At 67.9% G+C, this 24424-nt stretch overlaps 2 protein-coding genes across 5 annotated transcripts; one reads left to right on the top strand and one right to left on the bottom strand.

Annotated features, from left to right (window-relative positions):
• Positions 1-434: 434 nt before the first annotated feature.
• On the bottom strand, positions 435-4579 carry CDK5 (cyclin dependent kinase 5). Its single transcript, XM_083885613.1, has 12 exons — positions 4390-4579; positions 4190-4278; positions 4020-4087; positions 3860-3920; positions 3373-3429; positions 3185-3280; positions 2550-2624; positions 2016-2112; positions 1865-1934; positions 1375-1435; positions 1218-1298; positions 435-971 (listed from the first exon to the last, which is right to left on the bottom strand). Exons 1-12 carry the CDS (start codon positions 4424-4426, stop codon positions 885-887), a joined length of 879 nt encoding a protein of 292 aa, XP_083741739.1. The 5' UTR covers positions 4427-4579; the 3' UTR covers positions 435-884.
• Positions 4580-5825: 1246 nt separating this feature from the next.
• Positions 5826-24419, top strand: SLC4A2 (solute carrier family 4 member 2). 4 transcript variants are annotated; one of them, XM_083885608.1, is made up of 23 exons: positions 5826-5881; positions 12208-12351; positions 16055-16226; positions 16340-16575; positions 16695-16819; positions 16970-17190; positions 18062-18198; positions 18276-18456; positions 18542-18677; positions 18815-18998; positions 19077-19191; positions 19265-19449; positions 19975-20188; positions 20283-20504; positions 20816-20964; positions 21173-21367; positions 21454-21693; positions 21821-21910; positions 22186-22352; positions 22437-22690; positions 23115-23284; positions 23573-23746; positions 23848-24419. In XM_083885608.1, the coding sequence occupies exons 2-23, from the start codon at positions 12292-12294 to the stop codon at positions 23926-23928; spliced, it is 3708 nt and encodes a 1235-aa protein (XP_083741734.1). In that variant the 5' UTR covers positions 5826-5881; positions 12208-12291; the 3' UTR covers positions 23929-24419. The 4 variants fall into 4 exon arrangements, with proteins under 4 accessions (XP_083741734.1, XP_083741736.1, XP_083741735.1 ...); XM_083885610.1 differs by lacking the exon at positions 5826-5881 and adding an exon at positions 11824-11871; XM_083885609.1 differs by lacking the exon at positions 5826-5881 and adding an exon at positions 11862-11878.
• Positions 24420-24424: the final 5 nt, after the last annotated feature.

Below are 24424 nucleotides of genomic sequence, written 5' to 3'. Positions count from 1 at the left end.
CTGGGGGTGAGGGGCCCCCCCCGGCCCTGCTCCCACCTCCCTGCATGCGCTGCCTGTGCCCCCCCGCGCTGGACATGCACCCCCTCCCCACAGCCCCCCCAAATAAAGAGGTGCCCCAGGCCCTGGCTCCGGGCTGCTTGGGGGGGACTGGGGTGGGGAGGGGTCCTGGGCGCCCCAGGAAGGAGAAGGGAACACTGCGGGGTGACAGGGCTGGGCTCAGGGGCAGATGGGGGGTCCCCAACACCCCAGGAAGGAGAAGGGAACACTGGGGGGGGTCCCCGACACCCCAGGAAGGAGAAGGGAACACTGGGGGGGTCCCCGACACCCCAGGAAGGAGAAGGGAACACTGGGGGGGTCCCCGACACCCCAGGAAGGAGAAGAGAACACTGGGGGGGTCCCCGACACCCCAGGAAGGAGGAGGCGGCGCTGGAGGGAAGCTCTTTATGGGATACCAAACACACATCACCCATGTACAGCAGCACCCTGGCACAGGGCACACCCAGGACCCCCCCAGCAGAGAAGGGGTCAGGGGGAAATAGGGAAAGGAGAGTGGGGGGTGTGTTCCCCCCTGGGGTCCCTGTGCCTGGTCCCGGAGGGTCCTGCCCCTCCACCAGCCCTGTGGCCCCATGTCCTGGGGGTTCCCATGCCCTTGGGAAGCCCCCTGCCCCCGGGTGAGCCCCGTGTCCCTGGGGGGAGCCCAAGCCCTCTCATCCACCCCCCCGGTGGGGCTGGGGGTCCCGGGGGGGTTGTGCCAGCCCCCCGCAGCCAGGGCAGAACCTAATAAATACTGGGGAGGGGGAGCTGCAGTTCAGGGGGGCTGGCTTGGGCTGCGGGGGGCTGGGGGCTGCACCCCCTCAGGGGGCTCTGGGGAATTGGGGAGGGCCCTAGGGGGGGCAGAAGTCGGTGAAGTAGGGGTGCTGCAGGGCCTCCTCCGCTGAGATCCGCTGCACTGGATTGCACTTGAGCAGGTTCTGGGGGGCATGGGGGGGGCTGAGGGGGGAGAGCACAGACCCTCCCCATCCCACAGCCCCCCCAGGTGGGCAGGGGGCTGCGAGGGGAGGTGGGCACCCACTGCCAGGAGCCAGAGCCCCCAGGGGCTGGGCAGGGGTGCCAAGCGTGGGGACACAGCCATGGGACACACACCAGAGGTGGGGACACAGGAAAGGGGGGCACAGGGGAAAGGGGGCACAGGCAGGGGGACAGAGGTGGGGTCTCACCTGCAGCAGGTCCCGGCCAGTCGCGTTCAGCTTGGGCACCACGTTGACCAGGGAGGTGGTAGCTGGGTACATGGGGTAGGGCTGGGGACACACGGGTCACCTCCAGCTCCCCCAGACCCCCCCATTCCCTCTGACCCCCCGGGTCCCCTGCCCTCACCTTGTAGTCCGGCAGCTTGGCCATGGCCGGCCACTGCTCCTCCGTCGGGGTCCCCAGCAGGGTGGAGACAGTCAAGGGCCACCATGGGGACACCCAGCACCTGCCCCCTGCCCAGCCCAGTCCAGGGGGGTTCCTATTCCAAGGGGGGTCCTCATTCTCAGAGCTCCCCATTCCCCAGGGGGTTCTTATTCTGCAGGGCTCCCCATTACTGTGGGCTCTCCATTCCTGTGGGCTCCCCATTCCCAGGGGAGGTCCCCATTCCTGAGGGCTCTCCATTCCAGGATTTCCCCAATCCCCCATTCTGGGGTGCCCATTCCAGAGGGATTACCACGCCCACAGGTTTCCCCATTCCCAAGTGAATTCCCCATTCCTGGGGGCTCTCCATTCAAGGGATTCCCTACTCCCAGTGGTCCCCATTCCTTTGGGTTCCCCATTCCCCGAGCTCCCCATTCCCACAGTCCATTCTGGGGCTCCCCATTCCCAAGGATATCGGAAGATCCTCTTCAGCTGGTCATCCACGTCGTTGCCCGGGAAGAGGGGCCTCCCCGCATTGGCCAGTTCTGGGGGGACAAGGGCTGGTTCCCACAGGCCCCCGTGGAGCCCCAGGCCCCCCTGCACCCCTCTGTCCCCCCACTTTGTACCCGCAAAGATGCACCCAGCTGACCACATGTCGATGGAGGTGGAGTAGAGCTTGGCACCGAAGAGAACGTCAGGGGGCCGGTACCACAGAGTGACCACCTGGGGAGGGACAGGGACACTTGGACAGGGACAGGGGGACCCAGCCCGGCTGGATGGGGCCAGGACCCCGAGCCCCGCGAGCCCCGCGAGCCCCAAAATCCCCACGAGCCCCATGAGCCCCACAAGCCCCACGAGCCCCACAAGCCCCACAATCCCCACAAGCCCCACGAACCCCACGAGCTCCACGAGCCCCACAAGCCTCACAGGCCCCACAGGCCCCACAATCCCCATGAGCCCCACAAGCCCCACAAGCCCCACAAGCCCCACGAGCCCCATGAGCTCCACGAGCCCCACAAGCCTCACAGGCCCCACAAGCCCCACGAGCCCCACAAGCCCCATGAACCCCACGAGCCCCACAAGCCCCACAATCCCCACAAGCCCCACAGGCCCCACAATCCCCATGAGCCCCACAAGCCCCACAAACCCCACAAACTCACTTCAGCTGAGTAGCAGCGCACAGGGATGCCGAAGGCACGAGCCAGCCCGAAATCTGCCAGCTTGAGCTCCCCGTTCTGGGGGGACAAATGGGGTCAGCGTGAGACCCCACAGACAGTGAGACCGACCCCAGAGACCCCATAGACCCCAGTGGCCTTTCCCAGCATTGGGAACGTGAGAGAGATGGAACTGCAGCTGTGGCTGGACAGACACCAGGTGTGACTCCCCAAGACAGACAGACAGACAGACAGACAGACAGACAAACAGACCCCATTCCCAAGTGTGACCCCCCAAGCACATCCCCTGCTCCCAGGTGTGACTGCCCAGGCAGTGACAATCCCAGGTGTGACTGCCTGGACAGTCCCAGGTGTGACAGCCCAGACAGTGACAATCCAGGTGTGACTGCCCCAACAGTGACAATCCCAGGTGTGACTGCCTGGACAGTGACAGTCCCAGGTGTGACTGTCCCAATAGTGACAATGCCAGGTGTGACAGCCCAGACAGTGACAGTGCCAGGTGTGACAGCCCAGTGACAATCCAGGTGTGACAGCCCAGACAGTGACAGTCCCAGGTGTGACAGCCCCTGCCCCATCCCCCCTCCCCACTGAGCCCCCCAGACCCCCCGTGCCCCACCCACCCTGTTGATGAGCAGGTTCTGGGGTTTCAGGTCCCGGTGCAGGACGTTGCGGCTGTGGCAGAAGGCGAGGCCCTTCAGCAGCTGGTACATGAAGGACTGTGGGAGAGCACAGGGGGGTCCATCAGCCCCTCTGCACCCCCTCAGGGCATTGCAGGTCCCCGGGGGCTCCCCAGGACCCCCAGACCCACCTTGACAATCTCGGGGTCCAGATCCCCGTTGCAGCTGTCGAAATATTTCTTCAGGTCCTGGGGGGGAGCGAGGAGGGGGCGGGTCAGGGGAGCCGGGGGCGGGGACCCCCAGGGACCCCCAGGAACCCTCAGAGACCCCCAGGGACCCCCCAATGACCCCCCAATGACCCCCCCAGAGACCCCCAGAGATCCCCAGGGACCCCCAGAGACCCCCAGGGACCCTCAGAGACCCCCAGGGACCCCCCAATGACCCCCCCAGAGACGCCCAGAGACCCCCAGGGACCCCCAGAGACCCCCAGGGACCCTCAGAGATCCCCAGGGACCCCCAGAGACCCCCAGGGACCCTCAGAGACCCCCAGGGACCCCCCAATGACGCCCCCAGGGACCCCCAGAGACCCCCAGGGACCCTCAGAGACCCCCAGGGATCCTCAGGGACCCTCAGAGACCCCCAGGGACCCCCCAAGACCCCCGAGGCCCCGGTGCTCACCTGGTCACAGAACTCAAAGACCAGGGTCAGCTTCTTGTCGCTGTGCAGAACGTCGTGGAGCCTGCGGGGAGGGAGTTCCTGAGCCCCCCAGAGCACCGGGCAGGAGCAGCCCCGGTGTCACGACCCCCCGGCCCCCGGTACCCCCCGGAGCCCCCCGTACCTGACAATGTTCTTGTGCTTGAGCTCCTTGAGCAGGCAGATCTCCCGCAGCGCCGAGCTGGGCACCCCCTGCGGGACACGGCGGGCTGTGGGAGCCGGGGGGGCCCCGGGGGGACCGGGGGGGTCCCGGGGAGCCCCCGGGGGGGGTCCCAGCCCCGGTTTCCACCTCACCTCATCATCGTCGTCCAGCCGCACCCGCTTCAGCGCCACGATCTCGTGCGTCTCTCGGTTCTTGGCCTTGAACACGGTCCCGTAGGTGCCTGTGGGGAATGAGAGGGGGTCACGGCCGAGCCCCCCCGGTAGCTGTACCGACCCCGCCGCCGGGCCCCGCAGCGCCCGGGTCCCTCCGTGCGGCTCCGGCCCTGCCGCACCTTCGCCGATCTTCTCCAGCTTCTCGTATTTCTGCATCGCGCCGCGATCGGTCCCGGCCCGGCCCGGCCCCGGTACCGGCCCCGCCACCGGCCCCGGCCCGCCCCGCCACACCTCCCGGCAGCCCTTGCGCGGCCCCGCCACACCTCCCGGCAGCCCTTGCGCGGCGCGCCCCGACCACACCTCCCGGCATTCCCCGCGCGGCCCGACCACACCTCCCGGCATTCCCCGCGCGGCCCCGCCACACTTCCCGGCATTCCCCGCGCGGCCCCGCCCCGCCACACCTCCCGCCATGGCCCCGCCCGCCCGCCCCGCCCGCCCGAGGTTCCGGGTTCGATCCCCGGCTCCGCCCGTTCCAGTCCCCGCCCCGAGGTTCCGGGTTCGATCCCCGGCTCCGCCCGTTCCAGTCCCCGCCCCGAGGTTCCGGGTTCGATCCCCGGCTCCGCCCGTTCCAGTCCCCGCCGGACCCGCCGGGTCCCCTCGCCCGCCCTGCCCGGGACAGCGGCACCGTGCGGGTGCCCTGCGGGTTTCCCTTGCGGGGACGGTGCCCGCGCCGCCCGGGTCGGTGCCGGAAGGGGAGCGGACCCGCCCGGTGCCGCCCCGCCCCGCCCCGGCGCGCTCCCGCCGTTCCGCCCCGCGGGGACGCGCAGACCCGCCCGGCGCGGCCGGACTGTCCGGTAAGGAGCAGCAGCAGCAGCACCGGCGGCGGGACCGTGAGTGGAGGCGGTGAGGCTGCTCCGGTCCCGGTCCTGGTCCTGGTCCCGGTTCGGGTCCCGGTGCCGGTGCCTCCGCCCTCCCGGTGCCGCCCGGTGCTGTCCCCGCTCCCCGCACCGAGCCTTGTCCATTCCGCTCCCTCCTCTCCCTCCCCGCCCGCGGCAGCTCCGCTCCCAAACCCGCTCCCGGTCCCAAACCCGCTCCCGGTCCGGTTCCGCTCCCGGTCCCAAACCCGCTCCCGGTCCGGTCCCAAACCCGCTCCCGGTCCCGAACCCGGTCCCGAACCCGCTCCCGGTCCCGAACCCGCTCCCGGTCCCAATCCCGCTCCCGGTCCGGTCCCGAACCCGCTCCCGGTCCCGAACCCGCTCCCGGTCCGGTTCCGCCCCGCCCTGGCAGCCCCCGGTGTCTCCCCGGTGTCTCCCCGGTGTCTCCCCGGTGTCTCCCCGCGCTGGGGGTCCGGGGGGGCTCTGCCTGCCCGGGGGTCTCCCAGCCCATTCTCCGGTGCTTTGGCTCCTTCGGCTGCAGGTGGAGCAACACCCGACCCCCAGGACCCCCGGGACCCCCCGGACCCCTCCCGGACACTGACACCCCCATCCCCCGGCCAGGCTCCACCGGGAGCTCAGGGTGGTCCCGGGTGACCCCAGACCCGCTCTCGGGGTGACCGTCCCTCCCTGGGGCAGGGCAGGACCCTCCGTCCATCCCCATCCCCACCCCTCTCTCTGCAGCGAGGCCGCTCCATGCGCTTCCCCCGCGGCGCCTGAGCCCGGCAGCCCTCGGCAGGTGAGTGACCGGGGGTGGGGACGGGGCCAGGTACCCGAGGGGTCCAGGGGTTCTCAGGGCCAGGTGTGTGTCCCTGTCTCAGGTGTGTCCCTGTCCCAGGTGTGGGGCAGCCCTGTACCCGAGGGGTCCAGGGGGTCCCCAGGACCAGAACAGGGACTGGGATCCCCCGCCCGCCCCCCAAGGGGGGCCCCCCGGGGGTCTCTCGGTGCCCCCCAGAGCCGCCCGGTGCCGGGCACTGCCCCTTGCGAAACCAGCGGGGTTGAGCAAGGCCGGGCACGGCTCCAGCCCCAGCCCAGCCCGGGCCGGGCTCTCCCACGGAGCGGGGGCTGCCCCGGCCCCGGGAGGGGGCGGCAGCTGCGAGGGGGAGGAGTGGGTTTTTGGGGTTGTTTTGCCTGTGGTTGCTCCTTTCCCCCGCTGCAGAGACCCTTTTTTTAAAATTCTTTATTTTTTTTAATTCTTCTTTTTTTTATTATTATTATTTTTAAATTATTTTTTTAAATTCTTTTTTTAAATTCTTTTTTTAAATTCTTTTTTAAAATTCTTTTTAAATTATTTTTTTAATTTTTTATTATTTTTTAAAATTCTTTTAATTTTTTTAATTCTTTAATTTATTTTTTTAATTCTTTTTTTAAATTCTTTTAATTCTTTTAATTTTTTTATTTAATTTTTTAAAATTATTTTAATTTTTAAAAATTCTTTTAATTCTTTTAATTCTTTAATTTATTTTTTAAAATTCTTTTAATTCTTTTTTTAATTCTTTTTTTAATTCTTTTAATTCTTTTAATTCTTTAATTTATTTTTTTAAATTCTTTTAATTCTTTTTTTAATTCTTTTTTTAATTCTTTTAATTCTTTTAATTCTTTAATTTATTTTTTAAATTCTTTTAATTAATTTTTTAAATTCTTTTAATTATTTTAATTCTTTAATTTATTTTTTTTAATTATTTTAATTATTTTAATTTTTTTTTTTTTTAAATTCTCCTATAAGTGTCACGATTTGCGGTCTCTCCGCGGTGGGATTGTGTTGGCAGCTCCCGGCGCTCTGGGGAGGGCCCGGTGCCCGCCCCGCCCCCCGCGGGGGGAACCCGCTGTGGACCCTTCGGGGTCGCTGCACCGCTTCAAGCGCTTCCAAAAAAAACCCCAAAAAAACTCAAAAAAACCCCGAGATTTGATCGTTCTAACGATCCGCTGCGCCTCCCCCGCCGGCGGCTCTTCCCCCGCGGCCCCTCGGGGGGCTCCGGTGGGGCTGTCACTGCCCTGTCCCCTGTCCCCTCCTGTCCCCTCCTGTCCCCCTGTCCCTGTCCCCTGTCCCCTGTCCTGTCCCCTGTCCCCTGTCCCCCATCCCCTGTCCCTGTCCCCCGTCCCCTGTCCCTGTCCTGTCCCCGTCCCCTGTCCCTGTCCTGTCCCTGTCCCCTGTCCCTGTCCCCTGTCCCTGTCCCTGTCCTGTCCCCTCACTGTCCCCTGTCCCCTGCGGGAGCTGTGGCTGCCCCAGGGCTCCAAAGGACGGGCTGGGGGACCCTCCTGTCCCCTCCCGTGGCCCGGGCAGGGCTGGGGGTGGCCCGGCGGAAGGGAGGGGACCGTGGGAGCCGTGTCCCCGCGCTGTCCCCGCGCTGTCCCCGTTCCGGCCCCCGCAGTCCCAGCCTGTCATTACCGGGCTCTGGTGGCCGCAGGGGCCGGGCCGGCTGCCCGAGGGGCATTCCAGGGGCCAGGGGGGGGCCGAGGGGGGTGGGCACAGCCCCCACCAGAGCCGGGACTGCCCTTACCGCGGGGGGCGTGTCCCCGTGTCCCCAAAGCGCCCCGGAGGGGCCGGGGTGGCCGCGGGAGCCGAGAGAGGGACTTGGCAGAGTTTGTGTTTGGCTCCGGGGCTGCCGCAGGAACAAACCTCCCCGGGCTGCCCCCGCCGCTTGTTTTCCTCCTGAGCCGGGACAAAACTCCTGGCGGGGCTCGGGCACAGCGGGGGTCCCGCTCGGGGCCGGGGGTCCCGCTCCGGGCCGGGGGTCCCGCTCCAGACCGGGGGTCCCGCTCCGGGCCGGGGGTCCCGCTCCAGGCCGGGGGTCCCGCTCGGGGCCGGGGGTCTCCCGGGGGTCTCGCTCCAGGCCGGGGGTCCCGCTCGGGGCCGGGGGTCCCGCTCCAGGCCGGGAGTCCCGCTCCGGGCCGGGGGTCCCGCTCAGGGCCGGGGGTCCCGCTCCTGGTCAGGGGTCCCGCTCAGGGCCGGGGGTCCCGCTCCAGGCCGGGGGTCCCGCTCCGGGCCGGGGGTCCCGCGCCCTCCCCGCCCGGCAGGACCCCCAGGGGGGAGGTGGGAGCGGCAGGAGCTGCTGGAGCTTTTGATGGTTTTGGGGTGAGTGGGGCCGAGCCCGCGCCGGGACAGGGGGTGGCACCGCTTTGGTGGCACCGCTTTGGTGGCACCTCCTGGGTGGGGGTCCCACAGCCGTGGGGGGGTGGGCGTTGTCCAGCCCCGCCGCAGGTGGCAGAGGGGCTGTTCCTGTGGCCAGACCACCCCTCTCATCCTGCAGGGACCGAGCTGTCAGTGCTGCTGAATGTCCCCACGGGATTGTGGTGGGGGGCGGCTGTGCCTGTCCCCCCCTGGGGCTGGGATGGGGACAATGCTGGGGACACCGATGGCAGTGGCAGGAGGGTCTGGCAGGTCCTGGTGCTGCAGGGGGAGGGGGGTCCTGGTGCTGCAGGGGGAGGGTCCTGGCAGCTCTGAGGTGGCGGAGGGTGTCCTGGCACACCAGTGACAGCAGCAATGACACAGTGACAGTGGTGGTGGCACCGTGTGGGTGCAGAGATTTTTACATCCAGATCCGGTGGTTTTGAGGTTGTGGGCGGGGAGGAGATAAATATTTTTGGTGCTGGTTTCTGAAGTCTCAGAGAGCGAAGCTCTGCTGGGTGGGAGCCAGTGGTGTCTGGCCCAGCTCCAGCCCCTGGTGAGGGGTGCAGGACCCCAAAAGTGCTTCTGTGGGTGGGACCTGGGGGCACAGGGGGTGCCAAAAACACCCAGAGCAGCCAGGTGAGATGGGGTGGGGAGCAAGGGGCTGCACGGAGCTGTGTCCCCCCATTTCTGGGGGTGGGCAGAGTGCTGGGGCACCCACTGGGGCACCCTCCTGCATTTCAGGGTGCTGGGAGCTGGGGGTCTCCTGATTTCCCTCTCCCGTCACAGGTTTGCCCGGGTGATGGCACGGCCTGAGCTGTGCTGGCCTCACCCTGCTCATTCCTGGTGCTGGGGGTGCTGCCAGGAGGGGAGGCCACACCAGACACGGCCTGTTCCTTGTCACCAAGCTGGTGTCACCAGCTGGGAAATGTCCTATGGGTCAGCCTCGATGGCACAGCACGGGTGGCACCGAGCCCAGGTCGGGGATCTGCTGGGTGACACGGTGGTGGCAGGAGTTGTGGTGCCAGGAGAGGGAATAGATCAGGCACTGGCGTGGGAGAGTGGGCAGGGGGATTCCTGCCTCCCTGGGGGTGCCCTGCTCCCGTCTTGTCCCTTCTCACGGGGTTTTGGGTCTGTGCTGTGGATGTCCTGGTGTGGGTGTGTGGAGTGGCTTCCCAGGATGTGTGTGAGTGTCTCAGGGTGGACGTGGCTGTCCTGCCATGGACAGGCTGCCCAGGGTGTCATTGTCCCATACAGATGTGGCTGTCCCAGCACAGATGTGGCTGTCCCATACAGATGTGGCTGTCCTGCTGTGGACATGGTTGTCCCGGTGTGGACAGGCTGCTCAGGGTGTCATTGTCCCATACAGATGTGGCTGTCCCATACAGATGTGGCTGTCCCATACAGATGTGGCTGTCCCGGTGTGGACGGGCTGTGTCCTGGTGAGGGCACCTGTATCCTGGTGTGAGTGTGCAGTGCCACATCATTGTCCCACTTCCCCTGTGCTCAGCCCCGGTGATGGCAGTGCCACTGGTGTCCCCAGTGCTGGCAGTGCCACTGGTGTCCCGGTGATGCCACTGGAGCCCCGGTGATGGCAGTGACACTGGTGTCCCGGTGATGCCCCTGGTGTCCCAATGATGCCACTAGTGTCCCAGTGCTGGCAGTGCCACTGGTGTCCCCCAGTGATGCCACTGGTGTCCCGGTGATGCCCCTGGTGTCCCGGCGTGTCCCGGCACAGGCGGGTCCGGGGTCTCAGGGCGCTCTGGGGCAGCCCCGGGGCGGTGCGGGGCCGGGGCCGGGCCCTGCAATCCCCTCCGCAGCCCGGGCAGGCCGGGGCCGGCCCCAGGAATGCGGCTCCGGCGGGCCGGGAGTGGCGGTGCCGGTGCCCGAGGCGGTGGCGGGTCACTCCAGCCCTGCCCCGGCTCCTGCCCCGCTCATCGACAGGGGCCCTTTGTGCTCCGGGGCTGTGCCAGGGGCGCGCCGGTGGCGGTGACACCGTGACGGCCCTGTCCCCGCCGTGGTGACACTGCCACGGCCCTGTCCCCGCCTGGTGACACCGCCACGGCCCTGTCCCCGCCGTGGTGACACTGTCACGGCCTTGTCCCCGCCGTGGTGACACCGTCACGGCCCTGTCCCCGCCGTGGTGACACCGTCCCGGTCCTGTCCCCGCCGTGGTGACACTGTCACGGTCCTGTCCCCGCCGTGGTGACACTGTCACGGCCCTGTCCCCGCCTGGTGACACCGTCCCGGTCCTGTCCCCGCCGTGGTGACACGGCCACGGCCCTGTCCCCGCCTGGTAACACTGTCACAGTCCTGTCCCCGCCGTGGTGACACCGTCCCGGTCCTGTCCCCGCCGTGGTGACACTGTCACGGTCCTGTCCCCGCCTGGTGACACTGTCACGGTCCCGTCCCCGCCGTGGTGACACTGTCACGGTCCTGTCCCCGCCGTGGCCAGGGATGCGTGTCCTGTCCCCGCCGTGCGCAGGGAGGAGAGGTGGTGGCACTGCGGTGACAATGGGACTGTCCTGGGGTGTCCATTCCGGACCTGTCCATGGGACTGTCCTGGGGTGTCCATTCCGGACCTGTCCCCCATCCCAGAGCGGGCTGGGGGTGGGGTTACCCACAGGGCACCAGCCAAGGCTTGTCCTGGCCCTTTTCCAGGGGCTGGTGCGAGCCCTGAGCCGTTCTCTGTGACTCTGTGACTCTGTGACTCAGCGGGTGCCGTGGAAAGCAGAAGTGTCCCCTGTCCCCCCCTCCAGCTGCCCGTCATCCTTTCCAGCGGGGTCACGGCCCCTCCCGGGCACCACAGTGTCCCCAAGTGTCACCACAATGTCCCCAAGTGTCACCACAATGTCCCCAAGTGGCACCACCCCGTCCCCAGTGCCACCATCCCGTCCCCAGTGTCACCACCCCGTCCCCAGTGCCACCACCCCGTCCCCAGTGTCACCACAGTGTCCCCAGTGTCACCTGGGGGCCGGGGGAGGGTCAGGACCCCCTTTTTTGGGGTGTTTTGGTGAGATCACGGCGTTCCCGAGAACAATCCCAGTGTGTTCCCAAACTAATCCCAAACCGCCCACGAGATTAAGCCCCAAAAAAGCCGCTTAGTGCCCGGAGCAGCGACACCGACCCCGGGACACGCCGAGGGGGCGGCCCAGCCCCGCGACCCCCCCCCGTGGGAGGGTGGGAGGGTCCCAGCCCGGGCTGGGAGGGTCCCAGCCCGAATTTTCTGGGGGGGTTTGAGCGCTGGCGGCGGCTTGGCGGGCGCCCCGGGAGAGCGGCGTGGCAGGGCGGATAATCTGCTCGCTGGAATGTGGATGTGCTGGCTCCCGGCCGGGAATATTCGGGGGATTAGGGAGAAGCCCAGAGCGGGGTAGCACCGGGTTTTTTTGGGGGGAAAAGGCGGGATCCAGGGGCTGTGGCGTGGCGCTGACCCCTCGAGCCTCAGCTCGGCCACCGTGCTGTCACCCCGGCGGCGGTGGCGGTGACGGGGACAGTGATGCCACCCCCCATGTGAGGTGCAGTCATCCGTCACCACCCTCCCCCGGCCCCCCCGTCACGTGGGGCCGCCTCCCGTGGCGATAAACGCGGCCGGAGGGGCCGGGGGAGCGGCCGGGGGGCAGGTGTGGGGTGGGGGGGAGATGGGTTGGGCTGGGTTAGGGTTGGGTTGGGCTGGGGGAACCGGGGGCAGCGCGGGGGGCTTGGGGAGGGTCGGGTGCTGCTGTGCCCCCCCCTCACCCCCAGCCTGGCACCCCGCCCGCGCCCCACAGCGCTGGGAGCCTGCCCGGGGTCCCGCTGCCCCAGCCCCGCTCCCCTCCCCGCGTTTGTCTTGGCTGTGACTCTCCCATTCCAGGCGGTGGCCAAGACAAACCCGCCCGGAGCCAGCCCGGCCCGAGGAGGGGCAGCCCCGGGCTCTGCCTGCGGACCCCCTGAGCCCCCCCCTGTGCGCCCCCCCCCAGGTTATGCTGCCCCGACAGCGTCCCCTGAGCCCCCGCGAGAAGGAAAAGGGCTAAGGCGGCCGTGCCGGGGGCCCAGCCCGCACCATGACCCACTCCCAGGTGTCCTCAGAGCTTCACCACATCGTCTCCTCAGCCTTCCAGAGCGTAAGTGACACCGCGGGGGCGCGCCCTGGGGCTGGGGGGGCGAGGGGCCGCACCCCCGGTGGTGCCTGGGGGGTGAGGGGGGTCACAGCACGGCCCCCCTGCCCTGGACACCGGGGGATGCCCCATTGCTGGGCTGGGGGGGCTGGCAGTGCCCATAGCACCCACACCTCCTCTGTCAGGTGTGGGGTGCTGGCAGCACCCATAGCACCCAGCAATGGGGCAGAGCTGTGGGGTGCTGGCAGTGCCCATAGCACCCACACCTCCTCTCCCAGGTGTGGGGCAGGGCTGTGGGACACCCATCCCCTCCTCACCCAGGTGTGGGGTGCTGCCAGTGCTGTGTAACACCTGCCCCATTGCTCAGGTGTGGGGCAGGACTGTGGGGTGCTGGCAGCACCCATAGCACCCAGCAATGGGGCAGGGCTGTGGGGTGCTGTGTCACACCCGCCCCATTGCTCAGGTCTGGGGCAGGGCTGTGGGGTGCTGTGTGACACCTGCCCCATTGCTCAGGTGTGGGGCAGGACTGTGGGGTGCTGTGTAACACCTGCCCCATTGCTCAGGTGTGGGGCAGGACTGTGGGGTGCTGTGTAACACCTGCCCCATTGCTCAGGTGTGGGGCAGGACTGTGGGGTGCTGTGTCACACCCGCCCCATCGCTCAGGTCTGGGGCAGGGTGTGGGGCAGGGCTGTGGGGTGCTGTGTGACACCCGCCCCATCGCTCAGCCGTGGGGCAGACCCACCCCACAGCAGCAGCAGCAGCTCCCGGGCGGGTGACACCAGCCGTGCCGGGGGTGGCGGTGCCCTTGGGGCCGGCGGTGGCACAGCCCGGCACAGCACGGCCCAGGCGGTGCCAGCGGTGCCCTGGCGACAGGTCCCGGGCCGGGTTAATGATTGAGCCCCGTGTCACGCCAGTGCCACGCACGTGACCGGGGATGGGACCGGCCCCGGCCCCATGGAGTTCCTCCGGGGCTCCCAGGTGAGCTGAGGCCTAGGGGGGCTCCTGGGGGCTCTCTCTGAGCGGTGCCACCCCCGGGCGCTGTGCCCACCTGCGCCAGGGTGACGCCAGGGGACAGATAAAGGAGTGTGTGTGGTGCTGCGGGGGTGCGGGGTGGGGCCTGGCAGGTTTGGGGACGTGGGGACGTGGCCAAAGGTGCTTTAAGGGGTCTGGGGGGTCACAGTGGTCAGGGGGATGGTGGGGGGGATGTGGCAGGAGTGGCGTGTTCAGGTGCAGGATGTGGCCTGGTGCCAAGGCTGGCAGCACGTGGCAGGCTCTGTGTACCGGGGTGGGGTGGGGTGTGATGGGGTGGGGCGTCACCCGGGTCACCCCCTGCATCACCCGGGTCACCCCTGGATCACCTGGGTCACCCCCTACATCACCTGTGTCACCCCTGGATCACCTGGGTCATCACCTGGGTCACCCCTGCATCACCCAGGTCACCCCTGGATCACCTGGGTCACCCCTGCATCACCCGGGTCACCCCTGCATCACCCAGGTCACCCCTGGATCACCTGGGTCACCCCTGCATCACCCGGGTCACCCCCTGCATCACCCGGGTCACCCCTGGATCACCTGGGTCACCCCCTGCATCACCTGGGTCACCCCCTGCATCACCCGGGTCACCCCTGGATCACCTGGGTCATCACCTGGGTCACCCCTGCATCACCCGGGTCACCCCTGCATCACCTGGGGCATCACCCGGGTCACCCCCCGGATCACTCGGGTCACCCCTGGATCACCTGGGTCACCCCTGCATCACCCAGGTCACCCCCTGCATCACCTGGGTCACCCCCTGCATCACCCGGGTCACCCCTGGATCACCTGGGTCACCCCTGCATCACCCGGGTCACCCCTGCATCACCCCCTGCATCACCTGGGTCACCCCTGCGTCACCTGGGTCACCCCTACATCACCTGGGGCATCACCTGGGTCACCCCTGGATCACCCGGGTCACCCCTGCATCACCTGTGTCACCCCTGGATCACCTGGGGCATCACCTGGGTTACCTGGGTCACCCCTGTATCACCCTCAGGGTCACCCCCTGTGGTCACTGTACACTAGGGATGGGTGTGGGGCACCTGTGCCCAAACCTCACACCTGGGCTCAGGTTCATGTGGGGTGGCCACAGCACAGCCCTGGACCAGCAAATGCTTGTGGGGCGCTGGGAGCTCCCCCAGCGCTGCCCGGGGGGTCCCTGCAGGTGTCCCGGGGGTGCCCCTGTCCCCCCTTGGCCCGGGGGTGTCCCTGGGGTGTCCCTGGGGTGCCCCTGTCCCCCCTTGGCCCCTGACCCGGCTCCAGGACCTGCCGTGTCCCGGGTCAGGGGGTGGGGGCCGTGGGGGGGTCCCGGCTGTGCAGCCCCCCCGGGGCTGAGGGGAGCCCCTCGGGGAGGGAATTTACGGGGGATCCGAGCGCGGCCGGGGGGTCGCTGCTCTCCAGGGCCGATCCGAGCTCGGGCAGGGGAACGGCGGGTCGGGGGGCTCCGCGGGAGGGGCTGATGCTCCCGGGGGTGTCGGGGCGTCCCGGGGGGCCGGGGATGGCGGGGGGGGGGATCGAGGCACCCCCAGCGGGCCCGGGGCGTCCTGTGGGGGCCGGGACACCCTGTGGGGCCCGGCGCATCCCGGGGGGCCCGGCGCATCCCGGGGGGGCCGGCGCATCCCGGGGGGGCCGGTGCGTTCGGCCCGGGGGGGGGGGGGCCGGTCTCCGCCGGTGCCGCGGTGCCGCCGGTGCCCTCTGCGTTCGCCGTCACCTTGAGACGGGCGCGGGGCGGCTCCGTCAATATTTGGCGAGGCCGGGACGGAGCCGCCGCCCCCCCGGTTCCCTCCCCGGCCCCCCCGGCCCCGGCTCCATCCTCGGCCGGTCCCGGCGCTCCGATAAAGCGCTGCGGGAGCTGCGGCGGGAGCGGCTCCGCCATGACTCAGGTAGGACCGGCCGGGGACGCGCCCCCCGCAGCCCCCGCGGCGCCTCCCGCAGCCCCCGGCCCCGCATGCCCGGGGTCCGCCCCAGCCCCGCATCCCCTGCCGCCCCCAGCCCCGCATCCTCGGTACCCGCCCCGGCCCCGCATCCCCTGCCGCCCCCAGCCCCGCATCCTCGGTACCCGCCCCAGCCCCGCATCCCCTGCCGCCCCCGGCCCCGCATCCCCCGCCGCCCCCAGCCCCGCCCCCAGCCCCGCAGCGCCTCCCCCCGCGCCCCCCTTTTGACCCCCCAGCACCCAGGGGTGCGGAGCAGCAGCAGCGCCGGGCGGGGGGCACCGAGCTGGGGGGTCTGCGGGGGCTGGGGCTGGGAAACGGGGCGGGGGGCGCCAGGGCACGACCCTGGGGGGGCTGAGGTCGTACAGGGGCACAGCTCAGAGGAGAGCAGGACACCGGGATACCCGGGGACACAGCCCTGGGATACCCAGGGACAGCCCCAGGGCCTGGAGGTGACACTGGAGCACAGCGCTGGGGCTGGGGGTGCTGGCGGGGTGTGGGTGTTGATGCAGGGGGTGCCCAGCCCTTGGGTGCCCAGCCCTTGGATGGTTTGGGGGTTCAGAGACCCCCTGTCTGGGCCCAGCCCAGGGCACAGGGGGTACCCAGCCCTTGGGTGGTTTGGGGGCTCAGAGCCCCCCTGTCCGGGCACCATCTCATGGGGCTGCACGGCCAGGACACGCTGCTGGTCAGTGGCGTGGCGGGGCCGGCGCTGCCCTGTGTCCACTCACCCCTCCCGCCCGCAGCCCGAGCAGGAGGCGCTGGGCGCCGGCTCACCTGCCTTCGGGGACGAGGAGGAGGAGGAGAAGGACCTGAACAAGGCCCTGGGCGTGGAGCGCTTCGAGGAGATCCTGAACGACGCTCACCCCCGCAACGCCGAGGAGGCCGGGCGCAGCTACGGCGAGGAGGACTTCGAGTGTGAGCGGGGCCAAGGGCGGGCGCGGAGCGGGGAGCGGGCAGGGGGCGAGCAGGGGGTGGGGGGCTGGCAGGAAACGGGCGGGGAGCACAGCACCAACTCCCGGTCCCCCCAGACCACCGCCAGTCGTCCCACCACATCCACCACCCGCTCTCCACGCACCTGCCCCCCGACGCCCGCCGCAAGAAGGGGGTCCCGAAAAAGGGCAAGAAGAAGGCCCGGCGTGCCTCCGTCCCCGGGGAGACCCCCACCATCGAGGAGGCTGAGGAGGACGAGGATGAGGCGTGCGACACGGAGACGGAGCGCTCGGCGGAGGAGCTGCGGCAGCCCGGGCCGGGCGAGGCAGTGCAGGTGGGGCAGGGTTGGCGTGGGGACAGTGTGACTCACCAGAGGTGTCTGGGGCACCAGAGGAGCTGGGGCTGGTGCTCACCGTGGCTCCCCAGCAGCCAGCTCACCCTCTGCCCCCCCAGTTCTTCCTGCAGGAGGATGAGGTGGCCGAGCGCCGGGCAGAGGAGCCAGCGGCCCCCACGGCACTGCCCGGCTCCCCCCCTGAGCCCCGAGGGGCCACGACCCCAAAGGAAGCCCAGGCCAGCAGGTGAGCTGGGCTTGGGCCATGCTGGGACTCCTGGGGAGTGGGCAGCATCCTCTGGCTGCCCCATGGGGCTGGACACCCCCTTCCAGTCCCCCATGGCAGGACTGGGGTGCAGAGGGGGGCTCAGCACTGAGGTGGGCTCCTGCCTTGCAGCCCCGATGCCGAGCAGGGGGCTCTGGGGGAGGGGGCAGCCCCCGAGGCCGGGTCCCCGGGGCGCCCTGTGCCCAAGTCACAGCCGGGGCACCGGAGCTACAACCTGCACGAGCGGCGCTGCATCGGCAGCATGACGGCGGCCGAGCAGGACCGATACAAGATGCCCACGGACGAGTCGGAGGCACAGACACTGGCCTCGGCTGACCTGGACTACATGAAGAGTGAGTGGGGGGCCGTGCACCTGGGGCTGCTCTGGAGGCCACGCTGTGTCGGGCAAATGGGCTGGGACAGTGGGTCAGGCAGTGCCAGTGGGGTGGGGCTGGGGACACTGGGGCTGGGGACAGTGGGACTGGGGACAGTGGGGCTGGCATTTCTGGGGATGGTGGGTTTGGGGCAGTGGGGCTGGCATTGCTGGGGATAGTGGGTTTGGGACATTGGGGCTGGCAATGGCTGGGGGTGGTGGGTTTCGGACAGTGGGGCTGGCAATGGCTGGGGGTGGTGGGGCTGGCATTGCTGGGAATGGTGGGTTTGGGACACAGGGGCTGGCAGTACCAGGCTGCCTTGTGGCTCCAGCCAAGCTGGGCTGGGTGCAGGCACTGGCCCTCCTCCAGTGCTAGGCACAACCAAGGTGCCAGGGTGCCAGTGGCAGGGCTGGGCCGAGTCCCTGTTGAGTGTGGCCAGGAGCTGAGCCCGGGGAAGTGGAGCCAGTGATGGCAGCAGCAGTGGTGGTGGCTGCCCTGGGCACTCACCAGCCCCAGGGATTCACAGTCCAGGACTCTCAGAGGGTGGCAGGTGGTGCTTTTGCTGTGGAGCTCCCAGGGGAGTGCAGCCAGGGCAGAGCCCATGTGCCAGTGGACATGGGTGGGCCTTGGCACACAGGGAGGAGGTGACCCCAGTGCCAGGAGGAGCCACCTTGATTCCTGCTTGGCACTGCTGGTGGTGACACAGTGACCCCCAGCATTTGGATGATTGCTCTGCCCTGAGCTACCCCAGCCAGGATACATCCCACAGCTCCATGCCAGGGCTCAGTGTCCCCTGTGGTGGGGTTTGAGAAGCAGGACCCCTCAGACTGGCACTGCTGTCCCCCCTCAGGTCACCGCTTCGAGGACGTGCCGGGCGTGCGCCGGCACCTGGTGCGGAAGAGCGCCAAGGCACAGATGGTGCACGTCAGCAAGGGCCACAAGGAGCCCAGCACGCGGCAGCGCAAGCAGGACCGGCAGCCCCACGAGGTGAGGGGTCCTGGGGCAGGGGATGGGCAGGGATAGGGGGGCCCTGGGGTCCCGGCACTGACCCAGCCGTGCTGCAGGTGTTTGTGGAGCTGAACGAGCTGGTGGTGGACAAGAACCAGGAGCTGCAGTGGAAGGAGACGGCGCGCTGGATCAAGTTTGAGGAGGACGTGGAGGAGGAGACAGACCGCTGGGGCAAACCACATGTGGCCTCCCTCTCCTTCCGCAGCCTCCTGGAGCTCCGCAAGACCCTGGCCCACGGTAGGGAGGTGGAGACCACCCTGTGGGGCCCATGGTGAGGTGGGGTCTTGTCCCTGCCGGCCTCAGCCCCCACTCTGTTATCCAGGGGCCGTGCTCCTGGACCTGGACCAGAAGACGCTGCCAGGGGTGGCTCACCAGGTGGTGGAGCAGATGGTCATCACGGACCAGATCCGGGCCGAGGACCGCGCCAATGTGCTGCGGGCGCTGCTGCTCAAGCACAGGTGGGCCTGGGGGGCACGAACACAGCCCCTTTCCCCTGGGCTCTGCTCCCTGAGCCGTGGGGCTGATGCTGTCCCCGGGATCCTGGCGATGGCTGTGCCGTTGGGCCACCACAGACAGCCCTGGCCCCGTCCCGCAGCCACCCCAGCGACGAGAAGGAGTTCTCCTTCCCACGGAACATCTCGGCGGGCAGCCTGGGCTCCCTGCTGGTGCACCACCACAGCACCAACCACGTGGCTGAGGGCAGCGAGCCGGCCGTCACCGAGCCGCTCATAGCCGGCCACGCCGGCGAGCACGACACGCGCGTTGACGTGGAGAGGGAGGTGGGTGCCGTGGCCCCCCAGCCCTGCCCGTGCCCCGGGGAAGGGTCCTGACCCCGGTGCCCCTCTCTGTCCCCACAGAGGGAGGTGGTCACCCCCACTCCCCCAGCCGGCATCACTCGCTCCAAGTCAAAGCACGAGCTGAAGCTGCTGGAGAAGATCCCGGACAACGCCGAGGCCACAGTGGTGCTCGTGGGTATGGAGGGGTGGGCAGGCCAGGGGTGTGGGGAGCTCATACCGGGCACCCCAGTGACCCCTGTGCCCCCCAGGCTGTGTGGAGTTCCTGGACCAGCCCACCATGGCCTTTGTGAGGCTGCAGGAGGCAGTGGAGCTGGATGCAGTGCTGGAGGTGCCGGTGCCTGTGCGGTTCCTCTTCGTGCTGCTGGGCCCCAGCAGCACCCACATGGACTATCACGAGATTGGGCGCTCCATCTCCACCCTCATGTCCGACAAGGTCTGTGCCCCAGGGCGTTGGGGTCCTGCCGGGGTGGGGGGCTCAGGCTGTGCCAGGATGGGGGTTCTGGGCTCTGCTGGGGAGGGGGATTGAGGCTGTGCTGGGCAGGGAGCTCAGGGTTGTGCCAGGGCTGGGGGTTCAGGGTCCTGCTGGACAGTGGTCTTGAGACACCACTGGATTGGGGTTTGGGGCTGTGATGGGGCTGGAAGCTCAGGGCTCAGATGGGATGGGCTGGAGAGCTCAGATTATGCCAGTGCTGGGGTCTCAGGATGAAATGCCAGGATGAAGGCTTGGGGTCTGTCGGGGCTGGGGAACTTGGGGTCGAGGCAGGATGTCAGTTGGGCCTTGCTGTGTGGGGGTCTCATGGCCATACTGGGGTGGAGGCCAGGGCTCTGTCAGGGTTGGGGGCTCAGGGCTGTGCCAGGACCAGGCCCACGCTGAGGCCAGGCTGGGGCTGTGCAATACTGGGCTCTCAGGACACCACGGAGCTGTGGTGTGGGCACTGACCCTGCCACTGCCCCACAGCAATTCCACGAGGCTGCCTACCTGGCTGACGACCGTCACGACCTTCTGAACGCCATCAACGAGTTCCTGGACTGCAGCGTGGTGCTGCCGCCCTCCGAGGTGCAGGGCGAGGAGCTGCTGCGCAGCGTCGCCCACTTCCAGCGCGAGATGCTGAAGAAGAGGATGGAGCAGGAGCGGAGGCTGCTGCTGGAGCCCAAATCCCCTGAGGAGAAAGGTGACAAGGGCAGGGCTGGGGCCAGGGCAGGGTTTGGGGGGGTGTCCCAGCTGTTGGGGTCTCACTGTCTGTCTGTTCATCCGCCTGCCCCCAGCGCTGCTGAAGCTGAAGGTGGTGGAGGACGAGGCCGAGGAGGAGGACGACCCCCTGAGGCGCACGGGGCGCCCCTTTGGGGGGCTGATCCGGGACGTGCGGCGCAGGTACCCCCATTACCTGAGCGACTTCCGCGACGCGCTGGACCCCCAGTGCATCGCCGCCGTCATCTTCATCTACTTTGCTGCGCTGTCTCCTGCCATCACCTTCGGGGGGCTGCTGGGTGAGTGGGGCTGTGGATGCCTTAGGGGCTGGTGCAGTTATGGGGGGCTGCTGGGTGAGTGGGGCTGGTGCAGTTATGGGGGGCTGCTGGGAGAATGGGCTGGGGAGGCCCCAAGGGCTGGTGCAGTTATGGGGGGCTGCTGGGTGAGTGGGGCTGGTGCAGTCAGGGGGGGCTGCTGGGTGAGTGGGGCTGGGGAGGCCTCAGGGGCTGGTGCAGTTGGGGGGCTGCCCATGAGTGTGCTGTGGGGCAGGGCTGTGATGCCGAGGCTGAAGGGCCCATCCTGATGGTGGTCTGAGCCTGTCCTGCCGCAGGGGAGAAGACCCAGGACCTGATCGGGGTGTCGGAGCTGATCATCTCCACGTCGCTGCAGGGCGTCCTCTTCTGCCTGCTGGGAGCTCAGCCCCTGCTCGTCATCGGCTTCTCGGGGCCACTGCTTGTCTTTGAGGAAGCCTTCTTCACGGTGAGAAGCCTTCTTCACCCCTGCCCCAGCCCCACTGCCCAGGGCAGGCATCCCCACAGCCCTCCTGGCAGGGCTCTGCCCCACTGCCCAGGGCAGACATCCCCACAGCCCTCCTGGCAGGGCTCTGCCCCACTGCCCAGGGCTCTGTCCAGCCCTGTGACCATCCTGACACCTGTCTGTCCACCTGTCTGTCTGCATGGCTGGGCAGTTCTGCACATCCAACGAGCTGGAGTACCTGGTGGGGCGTGTCTGGATCGGCTTCTGGCTCATCCTCATCGTGCTGGTCATGGTGGCCTTTGAGGGCAGTTTCCTGGTGCGTTTCGTCTCCCGCTTCACCCAGGAGATCTTTGCCTTTCTCATCTCCCTCATCTTCATCTATGAGACCTTTTCCAAGCTGGCCAAGGTGAGCCACATCAGGGGATGAGCTGAGGGGGTTATTACAGCAGGGCCAGGCAGGATGGGGCTGAACATCCCATCCTCCTGCTCCAGATCTTCCAGGAGCACCCACTGCACGGCTGCCTGAGCGCCAACAGCTCGGCCGAGGCCTGGGGGAACAGCAGTGTGGCTACCAACACCACGGCCCTGGCCACCAGCCCGGCTGCCCGTGGTGCCACCAAGGTCACGGGGCAGCCCAACACGGCCCTGCTGTCACTTGTGCTCATGGCCGGCACCTTCTTCATCGCCTTCTTCCTGCGCAAGTTCAAGAACAGCCGCTTCTTCCCCGGACGAGTGCGTGGGGGTGGCTGTGGGGCCGTGGGGCTGGGGTGAACCTGGGGGCCGTGGGGCTGGGATGAGCCCAGAGGGGCTGGAGTGAGCCAGGAGAGCTGTGGCCAGGCTGGTGCTGGTGTTCCCCCAGATCCGGAGGCTCATTGGGGACTTTGGGGTGCCCATCGCCATCCTGGTGATGGTGCTGGTGGACTACAGCATCCAGGACACCTACACACAGGTGAGCAGCCACCCATCCACGGCCTGGGCAGGATGTCTAACCCCACACCCTCTTAGGGATCCCTGTGCCCTGTCCCACTGTCCTGGCTAAAAGGGGCAGCAGCTCCATCTGTCCCCACTGTGCTGCACTTGCTTGGCCCCCTCTGGCTCCCAGCATCTGACCTTCCCTGTCCCTCTGAGTCTGCCTTCTGTGGGTCCTGGTGCCTCCATGGCCCCCTCACTCTGTGGGGGTGAGTGAGGTGCCCTCTCACCATTTGTCTCCCCCACCCCCTGCAGAAGCTGAGTGTGCCCAGTGGGTTCTCAGTGACAGCCCCAGACAAGCGGGGTTGGGTGATCAACCCCCTGGGCATGCAGAGTGCCTTCCCGGTGTGGATGATGGTGGCCAGCGGCCTCCCCGCCATCCTCGTCTTCATCCTCATCTTCATGGAGACCCAGATCACCACGTGAGTGCAGCGGGGCCGGGCAGGGGGCGTTGGTGGGGGCAAGGGGGAGCCTGTGCTGGGCCAACCCTCTGCCCTCGTGCCCAGGCTGATCATCAGCAAGAAGGAGAGGATGCTGCAGAAGGGCTCGGGGTTCCACCTCGACCTGCTGCTCATCGTGGCCATGGGTGGATTCTTCGCCCTCTTTGGGCTGCCCTGGCTGGCCGCGGCCACCGTGCGCTCGGTGACCCACGCCAACGCCCTCACTGTCATGAGCAAGGCCGTGGCACCTGGGGACAAGCCCAAGATCCAGGAGGTGAAGGAGCAGAGGGTCACCGGGCTGCTGGTGGCTGTGCTGGTTGGTAGGTCTGGCCCTCGGGGGCCGGGGGGGCTGCAGTGAGGAGGGGGCAGCGTGGGGAGGGGTCTGGGCAGCCATGGGAGGCTGGGGTGGGGAGGGGGCAGTGTGGGGAGGGGTCTCGGCAGCCATGGGGGGCTGAGATGGGGAGGGGGCAGTGTGGGGAGGGGGCTGGGCAGCCATGGGGGGCTGCAGTGCAGTGGGGAGGGGGCAGCGTGGGGAGGGGACTGGGCAGCCATGGGGGGCTGAGATGGGGAGGGGGCAGTGTGGGGAATGGAGCTGGGGCACCCTGAGCCCCTGCCAAATTGGTGTGGCCATCCTGTCCCCAGTGGACACAGGGATGTGGGACCCTCCCCGTTAAGTGGGCAGGGGGAAATGGGGTGGAGGGCTGTGCTGAGCCCCCTCCCCAGGCTGACACTGCTCTGGCCCAGGGCTGTCCATCGTCATCGGGGACCTGCTGCGGCAGATCCCACTGGCCGTGCTCTTCGGCATCTTCCTCTACATGGGGGTCACCTCCCTCAACGGCATCCAGTTCTACGAGCGCCTGCAGCTGCTGCTGATGCCCCCCAAGCACCACCCTGATGTCACCTATGTCAAAAAGGTGGGGAGGGGGCCTGGGGAGGATCCTTAGGGGTGGGACCCTTGTCTGGGACAGCAGCCAGGCTGGGGTACCTTTGTATGGGAGCACTGTGGTGTCTGCAGGACAGGCTGTGGCAGAGCCTTGTTTAGGGGGCAGAGGACAGAGTGGGGACGCTGGGGCAGCCAGACCCCGGTGGGGCTGGGGGGCCGTGTCTGGGGGTGGGGGTACCCCTGGGCCAAGCTGTCCCCGCGGTGGGAGGGGGACACAGGGCTGAGTGACCAGCAGTGACACCTGTCCGTCTGTGCCCAGGTGCGCACCCTGCGCATGCACCTGTTCACCGGGCTGCAGCTGGCCTGCCTGGCCGTGCTCTGGGCCGTCATGTCCACTGTGGCCTCCCTCGCCTTCCCCTTCATCCTCATCCTCACGGTGCCACTCCGCATGTGCCTGCTCAGCCGCATCTTCACCGACCGGGAAATGAAGTGTGTAAGTGGCCGTTTGTCCCCTGGGGGAGGCGGGGGGTGCTGGACCCCTGGGGATGGCAGAGCTGGGGGTCCCTCACTGCCCCTCCCCACCGTGTCCTGCAGCTGGACGCAGCCGAGGCCGAGCCCATCCTGGACGAGCGGGAAGGTGTGGATGAGTACAACGAGATGCCGATGCCGGTGTGACGGCGCCAGCGGCTCACGGTGGGCGGTGGGCGCCGGGCACGGCCGGACCCTGCCCCGGGGGCTGGGGGCAGCACCGTGTCCAGCGGGGCCGGGGGCAGCACCGTGTCCAGCGGGGACAGAGCCCCAGCCCTCCCCAGGCCCTCGGAGGGCACCTGCCAAAGAGACCCCGGCCCCAGGCTCATCAGCCCCTCAGACACCTGCTGCCCACGCCCCGGGACGGAGCCCCCCGGCCCCCTGAGCAGCGCTGGGGGTCCCCCCGTGGCCCCCTCGGCTCCGTCCTGACACTTGGGTGTCAGCTGAGCCCCCCGGGGTTTATGGAACAGGCAGTATTCAAAGGCAATAAACAGCTTTATTCCGAGCGCAGGGCTCAGGGCAGAGGTGCTGGGGGACCCCCCTGCCGAGGGGAGGCTGCTCTGAGCAGTCCCTGGGGGGGCCCGGGGTGGGGGCTGAGGCCCCCCTGCTGCCTTCGACTAATAAAGAGACCGGACTTTGCACA

Source organism: Zosterops lateralis (assembly GCF_965231275.1).
Source record: "Zosterops lateralis genome assembly, contig: HAP1_HAP1_SCAFFOLD_206, whole genome shotgun sequence".
In the NCBI taxonomy this organism is placed as follows: domain Eukaryota; kingdom Metazoa; phylum Chordata; class Aves; order Passeriformes; family Zosteropidae; genus Zosterops; species Zosterops lateralis.
This window is presented reverse-complemented; position numbering and strand designations above follow the sequence as displayed.

Excerpts from the sequence above, each read along its gene's own strand:
- CDK5 (XM_083885613.1), bottom strand. The coding sequence starts at position 4,426 with ATGCAGAAATACGAGAAGCTGGAGAAGATCGGCGAAG. Across the intron at positions 4,279-4,389 it reads GCTGGAGAAGATCGGCGAAG|GCACCTACGGGACCGTGTTC; the intron begins GTGCGGCAGGGC and ends CATTCCCCACAG. Across the intron at positions 4,088-4,189 it reads GGCTGGACGACGATGATGAG|GGGGTGCCCAGCTCGGCGCT; the intron begins GTGAGGTGGAAA and ends CGTGTCCCGCAG.
- SLC4A2 (XM_083885608.1), top strand. The coding sequence starts at position 12,292 with ATGACCCACTCCCAGGTGTCCTCAGAGCTTCACCACATCGTCTCCTCA. Across the intron at positions 16,227-16,339 it reads CGGCGAGGAGGACTTCGAGT|ACCACCGCCAGTCGTCCCAC; the intron begins GTGAGCGGGGCC and ends CGGTCCCCCCAG. Across the intron at positions 19,192-19,264 it reads GGCCACAGTGGTGCTCGTGG|GCTGTGTGGAGTTCCTGGAC; the intron begins GTATGGAGGGGT and ends TGTGCCCCCCAG.